General features: G+C 45.2%; 1 protein-coding gene across 2 annotated transcripts in view; it reads left to right on the top strand.

The window, feature by feature from the left end:
- Positions 1 to 947: 947 nt before the first annotated feature.
- AUG3 (HAUS augmin-like complex subunit) overlaps positions 948 to 23,470 on the top strand; it is a 72,134-nt gene continuing 49,611 nt past the window's right edge. For both annotated transcript variants that reach the window (XR_015541011.1, XM_087374848.1), the window contains exon 1: positions 948 to 1,257. Coding sequence is in view for 1 of the 2 variants with exons in the window: in XM_087374848.1 (XP_087230974.1) it covers positions 1,082 to 1,257 (176 nt within the window). In the remaining variant the exon portion in view is untranslated. The remainder of the gene's footprint in view (positions 1,258 to 23,470) is intronic.

The following is a 23,470-nucleotide window of genomic DNA, read 5'->3' as shown; positions in this document are numbered from 1 at the left end:
AGCATTTGACCCAACATCAATCAAATCTCATGGCGTAACATACACAACATTATCACGAGTCAAAAACCCAGATAACTTATACATTGTCAATCCAATACAACAAAAACATATTAAAGTGGACCAACATGTTCTCAAAGAAATTGAACGTTTGAGATCAGAGCGACAATGGATACTTCATCAAAAAAACTTGTCTACCATTAATAACATACATCCAACACTACAATCCCTCAATACAAGAGCCCTTAACGCACATTATGAGGACATACTACATGACAAAAGTTTGCTAAGCGCAACAGTATTATGCCTTCAAGAATTGCATACAAAATCATTCAACAAACTCCACCTACCACACTTTACATGCCTTCAAAAAAACAAAGGAAGTGGAATTTCCACATGCTACAAGGACTCCTTGAGATTAGTACACGAGGAATATATATATATATATATATAACAACAAATGCGAATGCTTGTTAACAATATTCTCCACCATAAATTCCTATGAATTTGCAATTATTAATGTATATAAATCACCCACAACACCTAATTCAATCCTCCAATCATCATTATAAAAAATGATAAACAATATTAAAAAAACAACACACACTACCATCATAGGGGATTTCAATATAAATTACAACATCTCCAATAACAACACAAATCCAACATTTACATTTCTTGAACAACAAAACTTCAAACAAATTATTTAACAACCAACTACAATACATGGATCAACCATTGGCCACATATGGACAAACTCTAGTACAAAAAACAAATTAATAGGAACAAACTTCATTTACTGGTCCGACCACTCTCTCCTTTACACAACTATTATTGTTCCTCCAGGGCATGCCTTTTGAATGTAATTCACCTTGTTTTTCAAAGAAAAAATATATATGAGTGTTATCACTTCTATTGAGCCAGAGGATTATTCCGAATACATAAATACATAGATTTGTATAGTAGCAGCCTTCAAATTTTAGAAGCGCCAATGGCATATTCTGATTGAAGAACAGTCCACAATCGACATGCCCACATAAGAGAACAGTGCAGATCCAGATGACCCTTGCTCTCTACTGCCGCTATGAGCGGAGCCCAACTTTGCAATCTCCTAGTGGAGCTTGGCTACGAAGACTGGCAGCTCCTCGACCCCGATAGCTTCGAATGGCCCTTCCAGTACGAGGAGACCCGGCCCCTCCTGGATTGGCTTTGCTCTAACCTGCGTCCCTCCAATGTGCTTTCGATTCAGCAAGTCACCCAGTGAGTGTCTCCTATTTCGCGAATTATAGGATCGATGGGTTCTTAAGCTTTAGGATTGAGCAGTTCTAAAAAATTTCCACGTCAAAATGTGACTTGTGGACTGCAATTCACGAGGGCACCCTCAAATGCTCCAAGTGACAACTGTCGAATCCATCGAGCTCATTTTCTTTTTGCAATTGAATTTTTCTTTGAGTGGTTGATGTCCATCTCTTGTCAAGTTTGCTTTGCTTACGGGCATTGTTTTACCATACTGTTCAACACAATTTAGTGTCAGAACATATTGAAATGCAACAAAACGTTCTAGCTAAATTGAGATTCTAATCATGTTTCTTAGCGTCAAGTGGAATGCTCTCCTCAGAATGGGCTGTTCCCATGCTCCTCTGTATTGCTCCAAGTGTCTCACTGAAGGGTGATCTATGTTGATCAGAAACTAAATCATGTTGGTTCTACATCACAGCCACTTTTGGGCTCTTACTGTCCCCTCCCCCTGTCACATGCATCTACTTCTCCTCTAGGATGCATGTGAACATGACTCTTGTCTGTTACTTGCGGATTATCCAGAAGGCATCAGGCTTATCATGTGGCCATGGGGAGGAAGCAGCCCAGTAATGTCATCACCGCAGCCTTAGTACGTTCAGTTCTGGCCAGCCCATAGGGCTAGCCATTAACCCTGCAGCCAGCCAAGAGGCTGGCTTCAGGGCTGCAGGGAAGGGGAGTGGGAAGCTGTGGGGAAGGGGAAAAGGATAACGTAAGAGAGACAGAGGTTTATTAACGTCTGCAGAAGACCAAAAAGGCCAATTAGACCAAAATCTGCGATACATCATGAGCCCACATGCCTCATTTAGGGGAACTGCAGCTTACTACGTTCAGCTCTTGCCAGCCCATAGGGCTAGCCATTAACTCACCAGGGGTACCTATATGCCAGCCGCCAGCCAGCCAAGAGGCTGGCTTCAGGCCTGCAGGGAAGGGGAGTGGGGAGCTGTGGGGAAGGGGAAAAAGAAACCGTAAGAGAGAGAGGTTTATTAACATGTGCAAAAGACCAAAAAGTCCTGTTTCATGAGCCCAACGTCTCATTTAGGGGAAGTGCAGGTGTCTAACACACTATTACATATGTAGTGTCACCTAAAACAACTTGAATAGACGAAACAACCCTGTATGTAGATCTCAGGTAGATGGACCTTGCTCAGGATCTGTCGTGAATGATTTGAGTTTCGCATAAGCTTGACATCTAAGATTGGCTTTGTGTTGCTAGTTTTGCCCACGTTGTGAACCTGTGGCCAGTATTGAGCAGCATCATATAAGAAAATGTCCAACACTTAAGAAGGTTGCATATTTGAGAGCTCCCAAATTAAACAGAGCTTATGTGTGAGGATTAAGCTCTAAGAGGCAGCCTACCAGAATATCCAACTTCCTGTCGAAATGCCTAGACACTCTTGGATCAGTTGGATGCATGACTCGGTCGAAGTTGCACTGCAAATTGAACCCTCTACTGCAAATACGGCCTCTTTCCATTGCTTTCGGCGCTCTTCCAAATGAGCTTCTGTGCGGGCCAGCTCCACCATTGCCTTCCTATGGGATGACAATGCAACAGATTAGTTGCCTTAACAGAAGTATCAGTGACACACACACAGGAAGGTAGTGGGAGGCAGACTAGCTCCTGGGCTCTTGCCAAGCGCTTGTGAATGAGGGAGGACGTAGCTGAGCAGTGTGGGGCAGCATTAGGAGCAGACAAGGGAGCTTTCCACTAAGAAAACAAAGGCAGCCCTTTGCTGCAATTGGTGAAATCTCTCAACCTAATCTGGCTTTTGAGAAAGAGTGAGGGTGTTGATACTTTCTCGCTGTTTGATTTTTGTCTGTGTGTCCCTGTGGGACGTGTGTGGAAGGAAGGAGAGAGAAGAAGAAGAAGAAGAAGAATATATTATCGTCCTCTGAAGACCAAAACCGGCCTATGGGACCTGAGCAATACAATATCACAAGTACATGAAAACTCCTCTCGAAGATGGGAGGGTGGAAAGAGAAACCACCTTCTAGGATTCAGGTGGATTCCTATGCTTGAAGAGCTTATACACAAATGTTCCTAAAGCTGAAGGTGACCCTTTATGCAGCAAATCAGCCAGTTTGTTATGTCCCTCAAGGAGGTGATTGAACTCTTCCCTAATGTGTGCATAGTGAGGGCATATCATTACCATGTGTTCTTCTGTTTCAACCATACCTTGATCACATAGTTGGCATATTCTACTCTCCCTTGGCATCTTTTTCCATCCCCCTGTTTGAGAGAGAGAGAGAGAGAGAGAGAGAGAGAGAGAGAGAGAGAGAGAGAGAGATGACTATTAATTAACTAAATAATCATTTCTCTTGTCATAACACTCCCTCCTGCTTGAATGAGGAGAAGTTATCTTTTGGATTATTGCTTGTCTCTTCCTCTTACGTGCACTTTCTCTTGTTACTTCTGCAATTGCATCGCCTCTATATAATCTGCGAGTATCTGTGGAAAATCTGTAAAGAACTCTTCTGCGTGTCACTAGCTGGCTGGTTTTTAAACTTCAGTAAATACATATATCTCTTCTTTCCACGAGTACTCTTCTCTTTATGGTACACAATCTGTTCCGGAGGTAGAACTTCAGTCCCATCTTCAAGTTCAGGTTCTTCTTGATGCTGAGTATCCAAAAACGCAGAAGTATCGCCATGGTATCTCTTCAAATTGCTCACATGAAAGATATTCTTCATACGCCAGTGGGCTGGTAATTTCAACTCATACGCTCTAGATCCTTCTTCTGGATATAACGCTGCAGAAATCTGAAATGGATCATAAAACTTTGGTGCTAACTTGACATGTTTTGTACTTCCTCTCATTGACTTGATTCTTCTTTTATCAATCTTCAGTAAAACCCAATCATCCTCCTTGTAATAAACTTCTTTTTTTTTCTTATTGGTTGCCTTGGATTGTTGAACCTGAGCTTCTTAATATGTTCTTTGACCTGGTCAATAACCTGTGACATATCCTCAGCAAACTGGTCAGCAGTAAAAATTCGCTCCCCCAACTGTGTTATTGGAGTGGGTAAACATTGTGTGCATACATGATTTCCAATGGAGCTTTCTTGGTGGAAGTGTGTACAGTGTTATTATAAGCAAACTCTAACATAGGTAAGAATTCTGGCCACTTTCTAGGTTGGTCATGGGCATACGCTCGAAGTAAAGTAGTTATGGTTTGATTGGCATTCTCACTTTGTCCATCTCCTTGAGGATGGAAGGCTGTAGTAAATTTCAGTTTGGTTCCGAGATTCTCTAATAGGGCTGTCTAAAAGTTGCTAATGAAACGGCCATCATTATCGGATACAATAGATTTTGGTAACCCATGTAACCTAAAGATTTCCCTAATGAATAACCTTGCTCTTTCAGGAGCAAAGAACTCATTTTTACAGGGAATAAATTGAGCTTGTTTACTCAGTCTATCTATAACCGTGAAAATCTGCTCAACCTGACCAACCTTGGGGAAACCTGACACAAAATCCATTGTAATGTGTTCCCACCTTTCAGAGGGAGTAGACAAGGCCAGCAGTCTTACAGTTTACTTGTGTCAGATTTAATGCGCTGACATACATCACATTGTTGAACGAAGGCTGAAACTTCTTTGCGAAGTTTAGGCCAATGGAAGTACCTCTCAATATTATCAATGGTCCCTTTAATGCCTCTATGTCCAGAATATGGACTCGCATGTAACTCACTCATGACTAGATACTGAAATGTTTTGGGTACACATATGGCACGTCCCAACAATAGGTATCCATCCACGATGGAATAGGCCTCTACTCTCCAACTTTGTTACGTTGGAGCTTCCCATAAATTTCAGCGAAGTGCTCATCTGAAGGATAAGCTTCAACCATTGCTCCTAGTGATTTCTCCTTAATCACAGAAATGTGATTAACTTGGGGCCATCTACTCAAAGCATCAGCTACTAAATTTTCCTTTCCTAGCTCATATTCAATATTTGGTTGCATGAAGGATTGAATATATTCAGCCCATTTGATTTGTCTTGAAGAAACAATGGGTTGAGAAAACAAGTGCTTGATACTTTGATGGTCAGTCTTAATCTTGAAAGCAGAACCATATAAATAATGCTTCCATAACTTCAAAGCATGAATGACTGCCAGTAACTCCTTCTCATACGTGATATATTTCAATTCAGCCCCTTGAAGCTTTCTACTCTCATAAGCAATGGGATGCCCTCCTTGCATCAACATTGCACCAATCGAGGTATCACTCGCATCCGTACATACAACAAAGAACTCTTTGTCCATATCCGGAAGCGTTGACATTGGTGCAATGACCAATGCTTAACCTCCTCAAAAGCTACTTGGTGAACCTCTCCCCACTCATACAAGGAATGGTTCTTCAACAAATCTGTTAGTGGAGAAGCAAGACGTGCAAAATTCTTAATGAAGAGAGTTTACATATGCTCGAGGTGGAGCACGCGGGCTCAGAGATCTAGAAGTGCCAGGCACTTCCACGACTGGAGGATTGTGCCCTTGTGAGAAGGAGGGTGACTCAGGTTTAGTTAGGTGCGTTCAGAGTTCTGGTCTACTAAAAATTGAGTTTGGTTGACTTTGCTGTGTGATATAACAGCAGAGATGTCGACCTCTACAGCCTCTTCAGCCCCTGCTCTCCCTTCCTCCTTCCCCAGCTTTCTCTCATTCACTATCCCTTACTTTGGAGAGTCTGGGAAACTAGACGGGACCAACTACCCGATCTGGAAGGTGAAAATCCGGAGCCATTTAGTGGCTCGAAAGTTGTGGAAGCTGACAACGAGAGTGGAGGCGAAGCCGGAGGACAAGCAAGGGAAGATAGTCATGGTAGTAGACAGAGAGGAGCTCGAAGCTTGGGAAGACAGAGATGCCCATGCCCTGGCATTAAACATAGGGACTACGGTGGACTCTGTTCTTCCACATATCCAGATGGCTGAGACGTCAGTAGAGGTGTGGGTCACTTTGAAGGATCTATACGAGACGGGCAACACCTCCCGGATTTTGCTTCTTTAGCATCAACTCTACAATCTTGATATAGAAGAAGGAGATACGGTCCATAGCCACTTGACAAAGGTCAAGGTGGTGAGGGATCAACTGGTGGCAGTTGGTCAGAAGACAGACTCATGCCATTTTGCCTTGATGGTATTGAGGAGGCTACCTCGGAGTTTCAAGAGCTTTGTTATGACCATGCCAACAGGACAGAGGACAAACCTTTGACGTTTGAGAAGTTGGGTCCATTACTGCTATAGGAGGAAGCTCGGAAGAAGCTCTACAACGACGACAAAGACGACAAGGCGTTGCTGGCGAAGGATTACGCCGGCAAAGGAAAGGGCAAGCCTAACGGTGGCAAGGGAAAGACAACTCTGACGATGAGGAGACTTCGAAGAGGAAGCAGAAGAAGAAGTGCTTCTACTGTGATACGCCAGGACATTTTGCAAAGGATTGCAGAAAGAAAAAGGCGGATCGAAAAAACAAAAAGAAGTCTGACTCAGATTCAGAGGGAGAGGCCAAAGCAAAATGTGGTAATCAAAGAGTTGTTCCTGGTGACATCACCGAGTGTTACCGAGGTCAGATGTGTTGACCAAGAAATCATAGTGAGGATGTCTGACATAGAGATGTGGGTCGACGAGGAATCAGATGTCTTTGTGAAGGTGAAGGATAGCATGGAGTGCTTGGTTCCTTCCAGGTGCGTGGCTGTTGACACTAACATGTGTAGGCCATCTTTTGGTGGTTCTAGTGATGCTCTATAGGCCATGGTATGTGCCTTGTAGGCATAAGTGTAGGCACTTGTAGTGTTAGTGCCTTTTAGGCCACATAGGACCCTTAGTCCTATGTGACACCTAGGACACTTAGTCCTAGGTCTAGGTACAAGTACCTTGTATCTTGTCATTATCCAAGTTTTGACGTGACGGCGTTTCTCATCGACCTTTGTACTTTGTACCTTGTACGCGCTCCTTTCAGTCTCATTGACCCTTCAGTGGTATCAGAGCGCTACTGGACTTGTTCCCCTGCCTCCAGATCTGCATCGCTCACAGCTTTCAACAGCCTGCACTCCATCCGTACAATCCGTACGACTGTACGGACTTATGTACGGATCACGTACAGATCTCGAGTCCTGCCATCTAGCTATGTCGCTAGCTGTTTTACCTGTTGCATCTTCTTACGTGTACCAATTGCGCCGCACAACTGTACGGTTCCGTACCTGCCCAGCATCGCCATCGTACTTCCGTACCTATGTTAAGTACTTTGCCGTATTGCCTTCCGTACCTGCGTTTCATACTCCCGTCGTACGGAACAAGTATCTGCTACAGCCATACGCTCTTCTCCGTACAAGTGTACTTGCACCGTATCTGCTCCGTACGTCCTTCCGTACGGTTTCACTTGCAAATCAGCCGTCAACAACTTGTACCTGCATTCCGTACACATGTACTTGCAGAACAGTTGACCGTACAGCTTGTACCTGCTCCGAGTGTTCTGTACAATTTCGCACGTGCGAATCTACTACCAGTGGTATCTACAGACATTTGCAATTTGGGGCTTTTGCAGGACATTGGCAAATTTGGGGCTTTCAGTTCACCTCCTTTGGTTGCAATTTCTTGCAAGAATATTGGAGTTTTGGGATTTGGTCTGCAATTTCTTGTTTAGATTGTAGTACATTGGGTCAGATTGCAGGACATTAAGTTACATTTGCAGGACATTGAGTCAGATTTGCATACATTGGGTCACATTTGCAAAAATTTCAGCAAAATTTGGGGCTTTTTTGCATTTGCTCTCTTTTTGGCCTATTTGCCCTCAATAAATTTGGGGCTTTTGCCAAATTTGCTATTTTTTGCAGTGAACATTGCCTGCCATAGTCACATTTGGGTCAGATCTGCATTTGCCCTTTGATTTGGGTCATAAATTTGCAGATATTTGCTGTCATTTTTGGACAGCCAGCTTTTTGCAGTGATAGCCTTGAGGCTTTTGGGTTTTCAGGTCTTTTTTCAGGGTATCACATTTGCTATGGCTGGGAACAATCAAGATTTATTTGGAGTTCTTCGTGAAGATGATAAGTTGGATGGCACCAACTATCCGATGTGGTCTTATCTCATGAAACATATTCTTGTTGCAAAGCATTTGTGGAATATTGTTTTTAGGGCTGATCTGAGGCCAGCCAATGCTACAGTGGTTGCCTCTACTGCTGGTCCTTTTGCAGGGGGTACTCCTCCTGATGCCTCTTCCTCTAGCACTCCTGCCGCTGCTCTTCCAACTCAAGAACAATCAAGATGGGATGATCTGAGGCCAGCCAATGCTACAGTGGTTGCCTCTACTGCTGCAGGGGGTACTCCTCCTGATGCCTCTTCCTCTAGCACTCTTGCCGCTGCTCTTCCAACTCAAGAACAATCAAGATGGGATGCAAGAGATGCATTTTGCACATTCATGCATTGCCTTATCATGCAAGAGAATCATTATTCCACACATCCGGTCTTGCAGGACAGCAAAGGATGCTTGGGATAAATTGGCTACTCTCTATCAGATTCGCAATGAAGCTCGTGTTGCATATTTAAGAAGGCGATTACAGGAAGTCAATATGAATGAAGGTGACTCTATGGATGCATACCTAACAAAGGTCAAGGACCTCATGGAACAACTTGCCAACATTGATGAGGTGGTGCCAAATTCACAGCTTGTCAGTACCACATTGAATGGACTGCCAGATACATATCAAGGGTTTGCTACAACCCTTCGATTAGTGGCCATGGGTAATCCAGACCACTATTCTTTTGATCAGCTAGTTACTTTGCTTTTGCAGGAAGAGCAAAGTAGAGCTAACAGACAAGCCATTATTCCTGATCATGCATTTGCTTCACAGCAGATAGGAAGAGGCAAGGCTTCCAAGCCTATGGGCAAGCCAAAATCTGCGCATAGCAGCTGCAATTCCTCCCATGCATCTAAAAATACAGCAGATAAGGCAAAGAAGAAAAGATGCAACTATTGTCGCAAGCCTGGACATGACATTTCAGAATGCAGGAAGCGCATTGCTTCGGAGAAAAAGAAAGCAGGATTGATAGTTATTGCCTCACATGCTATTGAATCCCATGAGCTAGCAGATGCTTCACATGCACATGCTCTTCAGGATGATTGGGCATGGGCTGTCCGATCCCTTCAAAACTGATGCACTCTTTATTGCTAATGATGCTCAGTCCTGGTACTTTGATAGTGGTGCTTCCAAGCATGTCACATCTTGCAGACAGTTGTTCCATTCTTTAGCTGATGCACCTCGAGGGGGGACTATTACATGTGCTAATAATGCTTCTGTAAAAGGAGTTGGAGATGTGCAGCTCACATCCATTTCAAGCCATCTTGTCACTCTGACAAATGTCCTTTTTGTGCCTGGCATTGAAGTCAACTTGATTTCAATTTCAGCAATTGCTACTTCAAGTTTCAGAGTAATTTTTGATGGCTACAGATGTCTAGTTTATGATCTTCGTGATGACAATGCCATAGTTCTCATTGGCACTTTGCAAAAAGGGCTTTATCACCTTGATCATCATCCCTCTGCACTTTCTATTGAAGCATTGGTGGCTATTTCAGATTCACAGCTTGCTGAAACTCATCTTTGGCATGAGAGAATGGGCCATCTCAATTATAGAGCTCTTGCAAAGCTACATTCACAGCAGATGGCAAATGATGTATCTCAGACTCACACAGTTTCCAAACATGTGTGTGAGGGTTGTCTTTTGGGTAAGATGCATCGATTTCCTTTTTAAAAGAATTGTCCAAAACTCTCACAAAGGAAATTACAGCTAGTACATAGTGATATCTGTAGCCCAATGAGGACAAATGCCATTGGGGGGTATAAGTATTTCATGACTCTCATTGATGATTTCACAAGATATTTCTGGGTATATCCTTTAAAGGCCAAATCTGAAGTTTTCTTATGCTTTCAGAGATGGCTGAATATGATTGAGAATGAATTAGGAAGCAAGCTTGTCACCCTCAACACAGATAGGGGGGGTGAGTATATGTCAAAGGAGTTTGATGCATTTCTGTCTTCACGGGGCATTATTCACTCATACACCCCTCAGCAGAATCCTGTTTCTGAAAGGAAAAACAGGTCCACAATGGAGATGGCAACATGCATGCTTAAGGCCAAGTTTTTGCCCAATAAATTTTGGCTTGATGCAGTAATGTGTGCCAACTATGTGCTGAATAGATCACCTACATGGGCATTGAAGACTATTACACCTTATGAAGCATGGAAAGGCAGGAAGCCTTCACTTTCACACATGAGAGTTTTTGGGTCTCTTGCATATGTTCATGTACCATCTCAGCTGAGACATAAGCTTGATGACAAGGCAATCAAATGCATATTTATTGGTTACAGTCAGGAGAGCAGAGGGTATCGGTTATATCAACCAAATACTGGGAAGATTATTGTCAGTAGAGATGTGATCTTTGCTGAACATTCAGCTTCTTTTCTTGTGGACTGCAAAGCAAAGCCAGATGTTGACATGTTTGATGCCTTTGAATCTTGGTTACCTCTGCCATCATCAGAAGAGGATTTTGACCAACAACATGAGCCTCTTGCAGGCCCTCCACTAAGCAATAATCAGCCACAACCTCATACTGATTTGCAGGTTTCTCTTCCGGCACAAAATGATCCCACTACTCATGATGCAGTCATTGAAGAAAGAGCTGTCAATAGACAGCAAAGACAAGTTCCCAGATGGCTTCTTGATACATTGAGGGACAGCAAACAAGATCAGCCTTTTGCTGCCCGGACAAGATCAGGGAATAGACAGCATGGTCACTTTCTTGAGTTTGCACTCCTTGCTACAGCTTGCAATGAAGAGCCTTTGTGCCATAAAGATGCTTTTGATAGCAAAGAGTGGATGGATGCAATGAAAGCTGAGTTACAATCTATTGCCAAAAATGACACATGGGAATTAGTAGATCTCCCTCCTGCAAGCATGCCATTGGAACACGGTGGGTCTACAAATTAAAAAGGAAATCTGATGGCAGCATAGATCGATACAACGCCCGTTTTGTTGCAAAAGGGTATGCCCAACAACAAGGCATTGACTTTGAGGAGACATTTGCTCCCACATCCAGGATTACTACCATTCGATGTGTCATTGCCATTGCAGCCCATCATCATTGGCAAGTGCACCAACTTGACATCAAGACTGCTTTTCTTCATGGGGATCTGCAGGAAGAAGTCTATGTCACACAACCTCGTGGCTTTGAGGTTGTTAATTCTGAAAATAAGGCATGCCGGCTTAGAAAAGCCCTTTATGGTTTGAAGCATGCACCCAGGGCATGGTATGCCAAAATTCATGCACACTTACTATCCCTTGGTTTCCAGAATAGTCCCACAGAACCCACTCTTTATGTCCGTGGGAGTGGATCTGATTTTTTAGTGCTGATTTTATATGTGGATGATATGCTCATCACGGGCCCAGATACTCAGCAAATTGCAGCTTTCAAGGCTTATTTGCAGCAAATTTTTGACATGTCAGACATGGGACGGCTCCATTATTATTTGGGCATTCAGTTTGCTCATGTTGAGGGGGGTATCATGATGTCTGAGTCCAAGTATATTGGACAGCTCCTTGCAATCTCTACTCCAGTGGACCCTGGCTTCAAACTCTCAGCTCATGATGGGAGTCCACCATGTGATATCACTCTTTATCAGCAGGCTGTTGGATGCCTTATTTATTTATGTCACACCAGACCTGACTTGCAGTATGCAGTATCTCAGCTCAGCAGATTCATGCACATGCCCAGTTCACAGTATTGGCAGGCAGTGAAGAGAGTCTTCGGATATCTTAGAGGCACTCAAGATTTAGCCCTCTTCTATGGTGATCAGGGTTTACTTACCATGCATGCTTACACGGATAGTGACTGGGCAAGATGTTCCGACACTAGAGTGTCACATACTGGCAATTGTTTTTTGCTTAGCAATTCATGTATCTCTTGGCTCAGCAAGAAGCAACCAACAGTTGCCATGTCTAGCTGTGAGGCTGAGTACAGGGCAGCTTTCACCGCTACAGTAGAGTGTGTTTGGCTTCGACAGTTACTTACAGATCTTGGTATTTGCCAGACATCCTCCACTATTGTCTACACTGACAGCCAGCCAGAGTGCTTTGGCCATTGTGCGTAACCCAGTGTTTCATGCACGCACCAAGCATATTGAAGTTCACTATCATTATGTTCGGGAGCGGTTGTCAGCAGGAGACATAGAGTTGTCCTATCTTCCCACAGAGGACAACATAGCAGATATGTTTACAAAGGCACTTCCTCGTCCAAAGGTCGAAGTCTTCCGACAGGCTTTACACTTGGTTCCCTTTGTTACATGATCTGACATCCCTTGTACATTCATAGGTGGCTATATCCTTTTGGATGAACATGTGTCACCATGACCAGAAACTACCAGGTATTCTCAGACGTTTCCAGAGTACTTCAGCCCATCCCATGGAGGGGGGTTTGTAGGCCATCTTCTGGTGGTTCTAGTGATGCTCTATAGGCCATGGTATGTGCCTTGTAGGCATAAGTGTAGGCACTTGTAGTGTTAGTGTCTTTTAGGCCACATAGGACACTTAGTCCTATGTGACACCTAGGACACTTAGTCCTAGGTCTAGGTACAAGTACCTTGTACTTGTATCTTGTCATTATCCAAGTTTTGACGTGATGGCGTTTCTCATCGACCTTTGTACTTTGTACCTTGTATGTGCTCCTTTCAGTCTCATTGACCCTTCAACATGAGGGTCCATTCCATGGAGGGCCCTAGGGTCTCATGGTCAGATGGATGCTGTACTTCAGAAGGGGACAATAGAGGATTACACAGGCTCTTGGTGGGTGCCTCAATGAGGTACAGGGTTTGCTTTCAGAAAAAACACATAGGGAGTACAACAGTCTGGTATGTACTTGATATTTTGCATTTAAGCCTTTATAGAATGATGTGGAGTGACTCTGCTCTTCATTTTTCTCAAGAGATACGACATTGGAAGAAATTGGCCTTCTTCAAATCTTGGAAGCAGATTGCTAGAAGGTGATGGACAAAGAGTACTGAAGCCAGAAGAGTACCTACTTAAGAACTCAGCGAGAGTTCATGGTCCAGGTTATCTGGAAATATTCATTGGTTGCAGACCTTGCCAAAGGAAGGACGGGTTGAAACAGACCCTTAGAGCATGGTGCTTGAAAGACTCTAGGTTGTTCACTCATTTTGAGGGGGACAAGTGGAAGATCGTGATGGCTGGATTGCTCGAGTTTGAAGGCAGGAACGTGACAGAAGAAGGTAGTGCCAGGAGGTGCTACCAGAGATGGACCTGTGCACCCGGATGGTGTGCGGAAGCGGAACCAGACTTGGTGGAGCAGGAGCCACTGAATGAAAAGCTAGGAAATTCTTTCGACATCGAAATATTCCAGAGGACTACGACGAGGGAGTTACTGGAGCATCGTCATCGACGTATTGGCATTGGGCCTGGATGTTTCGGTGAGAGGGGGTGTTGGAATGGTCACCTCCTCATCTGTAAGCCCCTATATGAGGAGAGCATGGGGGAGGGAGACCTAGGGCATGTGCCCAAAAGACTCATGGTGGAGAGGGGGCTGCCACATGGGCAGCACCTCACAGGGAAAGGGCTAAAGGGGCTGCCACATGGGCTGCCATGTGGGCAGCACAGCAGCTTGGCAGAGGCACCTCAAAGACTGTGCATACGGGCTGGAACAGGCCCCTTACAGAGGCGCACAGGAGGGCAGACTGAGGCGACATGTGGTGCATCCAAGGCGCACACGTGTGGGCAGCATAGGGTGCCAGAAAGGGGCGCAGCAGAGGTGGGTGTACCGGCAGCAGGGTTGGTCATCCTGGTTGAGCTGGTTGGGCTGGTTGGAGCCAGCCAACCAAGCCTTATATAGGCAGACAGACGAGGCTAGGACCCTGCCTTGGAAGGAGGGCTAAAGCCCTTGGACTGTGGGCTAAAGGCCTTGGAAAAGAGGGCCCTAAAAGGGGCTGCCTACAGCAAGTATTCCCACAGACTGGGGTCAGCCCAAACAGACCCTGAAGTCGGCCAGTTTGGGTCGGCTATTTTGAGTAGGGCTTTGTCCTATAAAAGGGGCCACTAGGGGCCTCCATAATTATCACTTGGAGCAGCCTCAGGACAGCAGACTGGAGCAGCCAAGGGGGAGCCTTAGGCCTACATTCAAGAGGACAAGGTGACGTAGGAGAAGCTGCAGACTGAGCTAGAGTGGCTGCCCAGCTAGACTGGCTTCCGGACAGCAAGGTGGAAGGGATCTAGACAGAGAGTCTACATATGCTCGAGGTGGAGCATGCGGGCTCAGAGATCTAGAAGTGTCAGGCTTGTAGTTGAAGAACCTTTTGGTATTGTATCCTATCCTAGTTTCTGGATGGACGGAAATATAAAGTGTTGCCTCTATATTTGTCTCTGAGCATTGTCTATTTACTGGCTTGCACATCTATGCACATAAGTTAAGAAGTTTGTGATTCCATACCCCACATCATATTGGCTCAATAGTCATGGTAGATTTCGAGGATGACGAGGTAGAAGCCTCACCCTCCTGCTTGGATGCCTTGGCTTTCCCTTTTACCGAATTCGTCTTGGCAGTTTTAGCCAAGAGAACGGGACACTTATGCCATACGTGCCCTGGCTTATGTTTCTTACACCCGAAACATTTTCCTTCCTTAATCAAATCTTCTTCTCTTGGTTCGTCATAGAAGGAAATGGCACCCATACAAGACGTGATTGGCTGTTCACATTCCGTACAAGAGTTTTACCCTTTTCTGTGTTATTCTTAAACTGGTTTGGTTTCCTAAAAGTGGGTATGTTGTTTGTCTTAGATGTTGACCCATCCTCCTTATTGAAGGGTTTACGAGGATTCAATTTCCTCTCGGCTATTTCAGCCAGCTTAGTGAGGTTCTTAAGCATGGTCGGGTTAAACATTTCAACCTTGTATCTTACTTTTAGGCTTAAGGCTGCTAAATACGTCTTTCTCCTATCTTCCTCACTCTTTTCGGGTAACTCTAGAGAGAGTTTCCAAAACCTGGCCGTAAAATCTGCATTACTCTCGTTATCAAATTGCCTAAATCTCTCCCAACGAAAGGTCAGGTTCTCTTCATGCCTCGGTGGCATGAAATTGGCTTTCAGTTGCTCCACAAACTTAGCCCATTCATGAATAGGCTCTTTTGATGTTTGTGACAAAGACCACCACATTAGAGCATCCTTTTGCAGATGCAATGTGGCAAGAGCAAGCTTCTCTTGCTCGGTCTTGTCTTGATGGGCAAAGTATAGCTTAAAATGGCAAATCCAATCGAAGATTTTGTCAGCCTTCCTTGCCCCATCATATTTGGAGAACTCGATTCTCTCTGGTTGGAATTTGGATCTCTTAGAAGGGGTACTCAACTCTTCATCCCCAAAGTTTAGAGCCCTCTTAGTCCCTAATCTTGTCATAATGGACTGTTCAATCATGTTGCTAAGCTGAAAATCAGCTATCCACAGGAGTCTCCTCTCTTACTCTTGGGATTATAATCCATGTGTTGGATTTTGAGTTGAAGGGTCCCTACCTTTAGGCTCCCACACCTGTGAGCCTCCTACTTGGGCTCTGATACCATGCTAGAAATGGACCAACAGAGGGTATGCACAGCGGAAGACTGATAGAATAGCCCAAGAGCTCACACAGTGTGGTGTGGAATCACGAACTTCTTAACTTAATGTGCATCATATAGATGTGCAGACTCATCAATAGACAATGAACCAGCCAGATATAGAAGACACCAAAATAATATATTTTCATCCAAAGCTATGGACACAATACAAAAGAGATACATCCAAAGTCCCACCAATGGTGTGGTCCTTTGATCTTACCACAAGGTCCTTTTCCTATCTGCCGGCTATCTCTAGACTCGAGCCCGCGTGCTTCACCTCGAGCGTCTGTAGACTTTCTATCCATAATGATCTTCTCAACCTTGCTGCCTTGTGTGTCAGCCTAGGTAGGCAGCCCTTTGTGAGCTAAGTCTGTAGCTCCTCAGCCCAATTCACCTCTTGGTGATAGGCCCAATTGGTCCTGCTCTGCTGCTGAGGCCTCTCCTTTTATAGGCCCTCAAGGGCCCCTTGTGGTAACCGACTGGCAGCCCCGTAGTGGCCGACCAGTCTGCTCAAAACCGACCATTGTGGGGTCCACTGGCCAACTTAGCAGCCCTCCCCATGGGCTCACAAACTAGGCCCCTTCAGGGCCATTTGCAGGGCCGACCAGCCGCGTGGCATTGCGCCACTGGCCAGGGTCCTACTGCCCCAGATCTAGGGCCTTTTGCAAGCCTCACACCTGCCCATAGCCTTCGCCAGCTGTCCCGCATCTTTCTGCATGCATGCGCCTTTCTGCTGCAGCATCCTTGCCTCCTGCCAGGCCTACACCAGCCGCGTACAGCCACGTATGGATCCCGTCCGTACTGATGCGCCATCTGTTCTTGCTGGAAAACCCTGTGCAATCAGGCTGCTGCAGGTCCCTGATGTCCATGTGTTTGCTCTGTACTGCTTTCACAATTAGGAGCTCCATGACTTGCTAGGTACTCTTCTTGTTAGCCCATTGGCCCTGTTTGGATAGCTGCCCACATGGCAGCCTGTGTGCTGCCTATGTGGCAGCCTCTACCTTTTGTTGTGTGCTGCCCATGTGGCAGCCCCAATATCCCCTGTTCTACCTCCCCCATGCTCTCCTCATATGGGGGCTTACACATGGGGAGCTGACCTTTCCAACAGTAAACTCATCTCCTTGTTCTTGGATAGTCTCATTTCTTCTTTCATTACGAAAGGAGAACTCCCTTCAAGAGGTTCTTTAAGGAGAGACAGCTGTAAATCTATTTGTGGGTTATCATACTCAAGATGTGTGTAACTCTCACCTAATCCATCCTCAGGAGGGGGTGAAGGTGTTCTTTCTCTCTCTCTTTCGGGTAATGGAGGAAAAGGAATAAGTTCATTGTTATATCTCCCTTCCCCTTCCATTCTTTCCTTTTAGTAATACAAGAGAGAAAATGACTTGCTGTAATTTCAGAAAAGGGGTTTATTTTACAACAAAAGTCAAGTGTTGTAAAGTTGGTGGTACTTATCAGACTCCCGCTTCGCTTGTGTCCAAGAACCACTTCAAATGATCTCTTCTTCGCTCTCTTTTAGGCTTTTCTTCTTGTCTTTTTGCTGTAAACTGGTACACTCCGTTTGGGCTACTTATTTTGAGTGGATTGGAGCTCTAGATACCGTTATAGGGGGTACTTGGTGGGTGGATCACCCCCTTAAAATCTTGTTCCGATTTGACCTTCCGTTGGGGAGAACAGGGGGGTCTCTTTTCCTCACGGTTTAAGGATTTTAAGGGTGCATTTACATGGGGAGGGGAGGGGGGGTACTTGGGTGGATCACCCCCTTAAAATCTTGTTCCGATTCGACTTTCCGTTGGGGAGAATGGGGGGGTCTCTTTTTCTCACGGTTTAAGTAGGGGGTACTTGGTGGGTGGATCACCCCCTTAAAATCTTGTTCCGATCTGACTTTCCGTTGGGGAGAACGGGGAGGTCTCCTTTCCTCCTGGTTTTAAGATTTTAAGGGTACATTCACACCCGCCGGGGGGGTCACCCCGTTAGGACACCTTGTTCCCCGTCCAAGAGCCACAAATTTCAAAGAAAGCCCTTGTCTGAGTCATAATTTCAGCCTTTGTTGGAGGATAGAAAAGTTTGTTTGCAGCATAATGTTCGAGGCTTGCTGGAAGGACTGTTGCAGGAGCGAAAGTCTGCTTGTTGGAAATATATATCAGAGAAGCATTCCTTCCCTAATTCGTCGCTTCGCCGTGGTTTTAGATTGTTGTCATTAAATGCACGTCGTGCATCACTTGTCGTCGCGTGCCTTCTCGCACCATGCTGTCCTTCGTGCGTGTCTTCCCGCCGTCACGTTCGCCGAACTTTGTCGTGCCACACTCTTCTTCGCGCCGCCCTCTGTCCTCCTCCCCTGCCTCTCGTTCCGATCATGGACTGTCACCGCTCTGATACCAAATGTGAAGAACCAGACTTCTCGAGAATGCGAATGTGTGCATTGTATGCAGAATTTGAATGCCAATTGGCCCTCCAATGGGGAAGAGTACCCTCATGAGAGTACTTGTTTCTATTTCGACCTACATGCAAGGTGGGAGAGAGAAGGCAGATGAATGTAATGTGGTAGAGAGAATGCTACGTGAGATTCACAATGAAGGGTGATACCCTTTCATTACTGTCCCTTGAGATCACTCAAGTTCCATCTTCCCATTTACACCTGCCCTTATTCTATGACCCATGCACCTACTCAGGCGTGATTTGGATTGGGTCGTAGGTAATAATTTGGCAGCACATCCTGGATTGCTAAGTCTGAGGCATCGGTGATATTTGCATTATCTCCAAGGGAGGTCGATAACTCATGAGGCAAGTGGCTCATATATACCGCATCAAGGGCATGGTCAAAATGCATCTGGGCATGGTTGGGGGCAGAAGGGTTCCGTCCAACGATTAGCATGGTAATCGAGATGCTAAATGTTAGATGCGAGTGGTTGGCGCCAAGGGCGGGGGTCCGGGGGGGAGGGATAGTGAGGTCATGTACTTGTGGCACAAAGGATGGGGAGCCCATCAAGTAGTCCAATGTACTTGTTCCCCTCCATGTGGGAAACAAGTGAAGTGAGCCCTCTGGATAACGACCATCTCTGAAGACCGCTATAGATGATCAGTAAGTGTCGTCCATAGCCTTCACATGTGGTGCATCCTCTGAGTGCTTCAATATCCCGAGCTTTGTAGGGTCCATCTCTGGTACTTTGAGGGGGTCCGATCTGAAAGCAAGTAGGCCAACCTGTTTGCCCCTTGTACGTGCATTGAAGTCGCATAGAAGTACGATTGGCCCCTCCCTAGAGAACTCCGTGATATCATCATATATCGTCTCATATGGGCTGTGACGCTCAGGGGTGACCTCATGCGCATAAGATGATGTGTCTGGGGGAAAGGAGCACACAACAATGAAAATCAGCCATGCACCAGGTGCTTAATTTGTATCCACATATGCCGTGCATGGTGCATCACGGATATGAGTGGTCTCAAGTGTGATCGGAAAAGGACAGCTACGCCCGCAGAGCCTTGTGTTCCAGTATCCCTCGTCATCTCCTTCCGTGAGCCGACTCTAGGTGTACCCTGTCACAATGAGCAGTCCTCTCTCCGGACTCTCATGTGTCTCTATTTAGAAGATGACACCTTTGTGTGTGTAGGTCTCTGAGAAACCCCTTGGATCAGACCAAAGGGTGCCGTGACAATTTCAAACAGCCATACACAATCTGTTCTATGTCCCTGTCTCGTAGGCCCGACATTGTCATGTGCTTTTCACATCTCGCTCTTCCCTTTCTGCATTCTCACGTATGATTACTTTGTCATCTCTGTATGCAGCCCATTTTCCCTCTTGCCTCGTTGCCATTACTTGGACTATCCCCTCTCTTCAATGTTTTTCCTGCAAAAGCATGAGGTCATTGTCCAGATATGTCCTGGTCCCTTTCAAAGCTGCCCTCGTACTTGTGACGGTGGACCTATCCGCCGCAGTCTGGAATTTCTCCACCATGGGTCTCGTCGGTGCATCAAGCTTGTCCACTCTCCAGGCTGCCTCAAAGGTGAGATTGAACCCCATCTTAGTGATAGATGCCTTGGCATTTGCCAGCGGAGTATCTCCCACTGCTAGGCCTCTAATGAGGACATTTAAGGCTTTTCTATTCCAACTACCTCTTTCCATTCCCTTATTTCTCCCTTCCCTTTGTTTATTTGTTGTGAGAGTTCCTCATGTTTCCCTTGTATAGTGACCAGTAGGGCAGCCATATCTTTCTCGAGTTTCTCATTCTCCGTTTCATGTGTGTGCGCGGCAGAGAGAGAGAGAGAGAGAGAGAGAGAGAGAGAGAGAATTTATGAAAGTCTGCTGAAGACCGATGGGTCTATGAGACTGAAGAAAAACCTAATGCAATGAGCAAAAGGGTGGAGATACTAAGCGAGCATCCTAACCCATGCTAGAGAAATGTGTAGACATAGTCAGTGATATCATAGTACATGTCCACCACAAACCTATGCAGCCATCCCGGCATCATCTCCCTCATGTGGAGACATAGTTTGATCCACTATAATACAATAGGCATATCGAACATCAAGATACACACAACGTCGGACTAGGTAGTGTAGGCAAGGAGCCTGTAATTGATCGCTGCCTGCTATCTGGGTGAGTAACTTGTCGGTGCTCGTGCCCTCCTAGCCGCTACCCGAAGTCTAACGAGCGCCACTGTCACCCCGGTAGGCTGCACCCCAGGTTTGAAAACAGAGGAGATGTTAGTGAGTGTGATCTGTGTGTCCCGTCCTCTGTTGGAGTGTCGCGTCTCTGTCTCAGGGTCTCTGCCTCTCCTGCTAACCGTGGCTGTGATAGCGACCTGCTCTGCTTGGAAGAACTCTGTGATCGTACTCTGGGATGGGCCGGGCACAGTCCCTTGCCCCTGTCTCCTTGATTAATGAGAGGATCTCTATGTCGGACTACTGCATGAATAAAAGCTGCTAGGCATCTTTGGTCTGGGTATAGGAGGAGGAGAGAGAGAGAGAGAGAGAGAGAGAGAGAGAGAGAGAGATGATACGATACGATACGATATGATATGATTGTATTAAAGTCTACTTGAGACCCTTAAAGATTTGTGGGATGCGAATTTAACCAATAGCGGTTCTTTTACATCCGAAAATCGATAAGAAATCTTAACAAAACTTGCTATGTTGTGTGTTGTATTTGCTTAGCCATCTGGTGTGCTAGCCCGAGGACATTGTTGCAGTGTTCCATAACTTCCTTCCGGTAGCCCCCCAGCGGTTGGCTGGTTGTTCCAGGACGGTTTTTAGGTTGTGAGTGCTGCAGCTATTTTCCCCCCTGTGATGTCCATAGGGTCGATACTGTAGGAGCACATGCTGCTCATTTTCCAACTCCCCTGTGGGGCAGATCTTGCAGATTCTTGCATCTCTCGGGATCCTGAGTCTTTCCTACCTGCCCCTTTCCACCTCTAGGTCATGCGAGCTGGTCCTTCTTTTGCAAATTTGATGTCTTTTGACCGTGGATATATCCTCCCTGAGGTATTTTTGCATTTCATATCTGTGCATTGGATTAATTTCCTGTTTGTAGAACTGCATTTTCGCCCCCCGGTCCTGCCATATTTTATGTAGCATTTTGTGCATAGCCAAATTTTTGGTTTCCCCAATATCTTCTAGGATATCACTTGCTTGTATGCCCCACAGCTCCATCCATCTCCCCCTCTACCATCGAGTGGTCTTTGTAGCCTCCATTGCCTTGTGTGGGATCCTGCTTGCATCCATCTTCTCAATGTTATTGAGATATACCATTTATTGCCACAATTGTTCCCATTGAGAGGTATCATACCAGTCTCAGCCAGTAGGATAGGATCGGGTGTCTGTACCTTGACCCCTATTTATCCTATGAGAAAGCGTTTTGGTAATGTTTATTCTTCTCCAACAGGCTCTGGAGAGCCCGGGTGCCCTAAGCGGGGCATCTCATTTGCCAATTCCATAGGTGTGCCTTCCTACACTTATTTTGGAAGCTGTATAGAGCTTTCAAACCTCCCATTATTCTCCCTTCCACGCATGCATTCCATTTGTAATTGACCGACGGGGGTCAGAGTGGCCCTGGTTAGACGCAGAGCTACGACCAGGAGACGTACCTAGATTGCACCTTTGAGGGGTCGACAACGCTCTATTGCTGACCTCATGCCTCCACTGCCTCATCCATCTTGATGTCCCACTGCTGCTGCTAATGATGATGATGATTATGATGATGTTGAGATTGACATATAGTCGACTATCGACATGACTATGTTGTACTATGTTGTACTTAGGACTTAGTACTACCATTTTGCATTTTTTGCATTTTGCATTGGTGTGGATGCTCGTTTAGTAGCTCCACTACCACGGCTCATTGTATCAGGTTTTTCACAGTCTCATAGACCCATCGGTCTTCCGAAGACTTTAATAAACTTTCTTTCTTTCTTTCTTTGGTTCTTTCTTTCTTTCTTTCTCGTCCTATGTGTTTTTTGGTTCCATATTTATGTTTATAGAAAACCCTGTATTTCTGGGACTTCACTCCCTTCATGCTCCCATGTCTCCAAAGCTATAAAAGCGCATGTTTTTTATATTTTCTTTCTCCCTCCTTTTTTCCACTTTTGAGTGCTTTAAGTCCTTGAGATTTGAGAGTATGGGATTCTTGTAAAGTCCATATTTACCTATATGTAGTGCCCCTTCAGGTGTTGCTTATGTTTCAACACCTAAGGTGGGACTGCGTGTCTTTGGAATTTGACAATTATTTGTCTTGGCTCTGTTGCCTTTCCTCCTCACTCTTAAAGGCTCCTACCATTTCATTCTGAGATGTGCATTGTCTTTTGGAAGATGTGGGTGAGGGCGTGTATCTGAGCTATTCCCCCTGCACCATTTTCTCTAGCAATTATTGTTTTTATTTGGTGTTCCATTGCTGACCTTGGCATACCCCATCTCCATTTTGTTTACCATTGCTAGCATCTTTTGGGGTAGCTCTCTCATGATGTTCTCCAGCTGATTGACCACTTTGACTAGCTGTCTATTTTCATTCTGCAATTTAACCATTGCATCATACAGCTGTCCTTTCTGAAATTGGGGTATGGGGTCAAATTTGCCCTTCAGATTCAAAGGGAATCTCCTAGGGGTAAATGTTTATGGGTCCCTTTGTGTCTGCAGAAAAGATGAATAGATAAGTTGATAGACCTACAACAAACCAAATGAACCTGGAGCAGATGGACTAGAGAGAGAGAGAGAGAAAGAAATAAAGTTTATTAAAGTCTTTGGAAGACCGATGGGTCTATGAGGCTGTGAGAAACTTGATACAATCAAGCTGAAAGGGTGGAGCTACTTGCAAGAACCAACACCCATGCAGAAAACAAAAGATAAATGCTACATAGTCATACCAGAATAATAATCATCTCCATTGTCACTATCATCATAATCATCATTAGATAATATGTCATCTGAATACAAAGTGAAATATGCTCTAATGTCATGATTGTGGTCCACTCTATCCCCCCTCGTCAATGGTGGGGGAGCAAGAGCATAAAACCAGAGATAGAATTCTGCTGGCTGCTTGTGGGCATAGTCTTGCGCT

The sequence above is a fragment of the Dipteris shenzhenensis genome, chromosome 5, assembly GCF_047967505.1.
Source record: "Dipteris shenzhenensis isolate YYH24624 ecotype China chromosome 5, Dip_SZ_1.0, whole genome shotgun sequence".
NCBI classification, from domain to species: domain Eukaryota; kingdom Viridiplantae; phylum Streptophyta; class Polypodiopsida; order Gleicheniales; family Dipteridaceae; genus Dipteris; species Dipteris shenzhenensis.
This window is presented reverse-complemented; position numbering and strand designations above follow the sequence as displayed.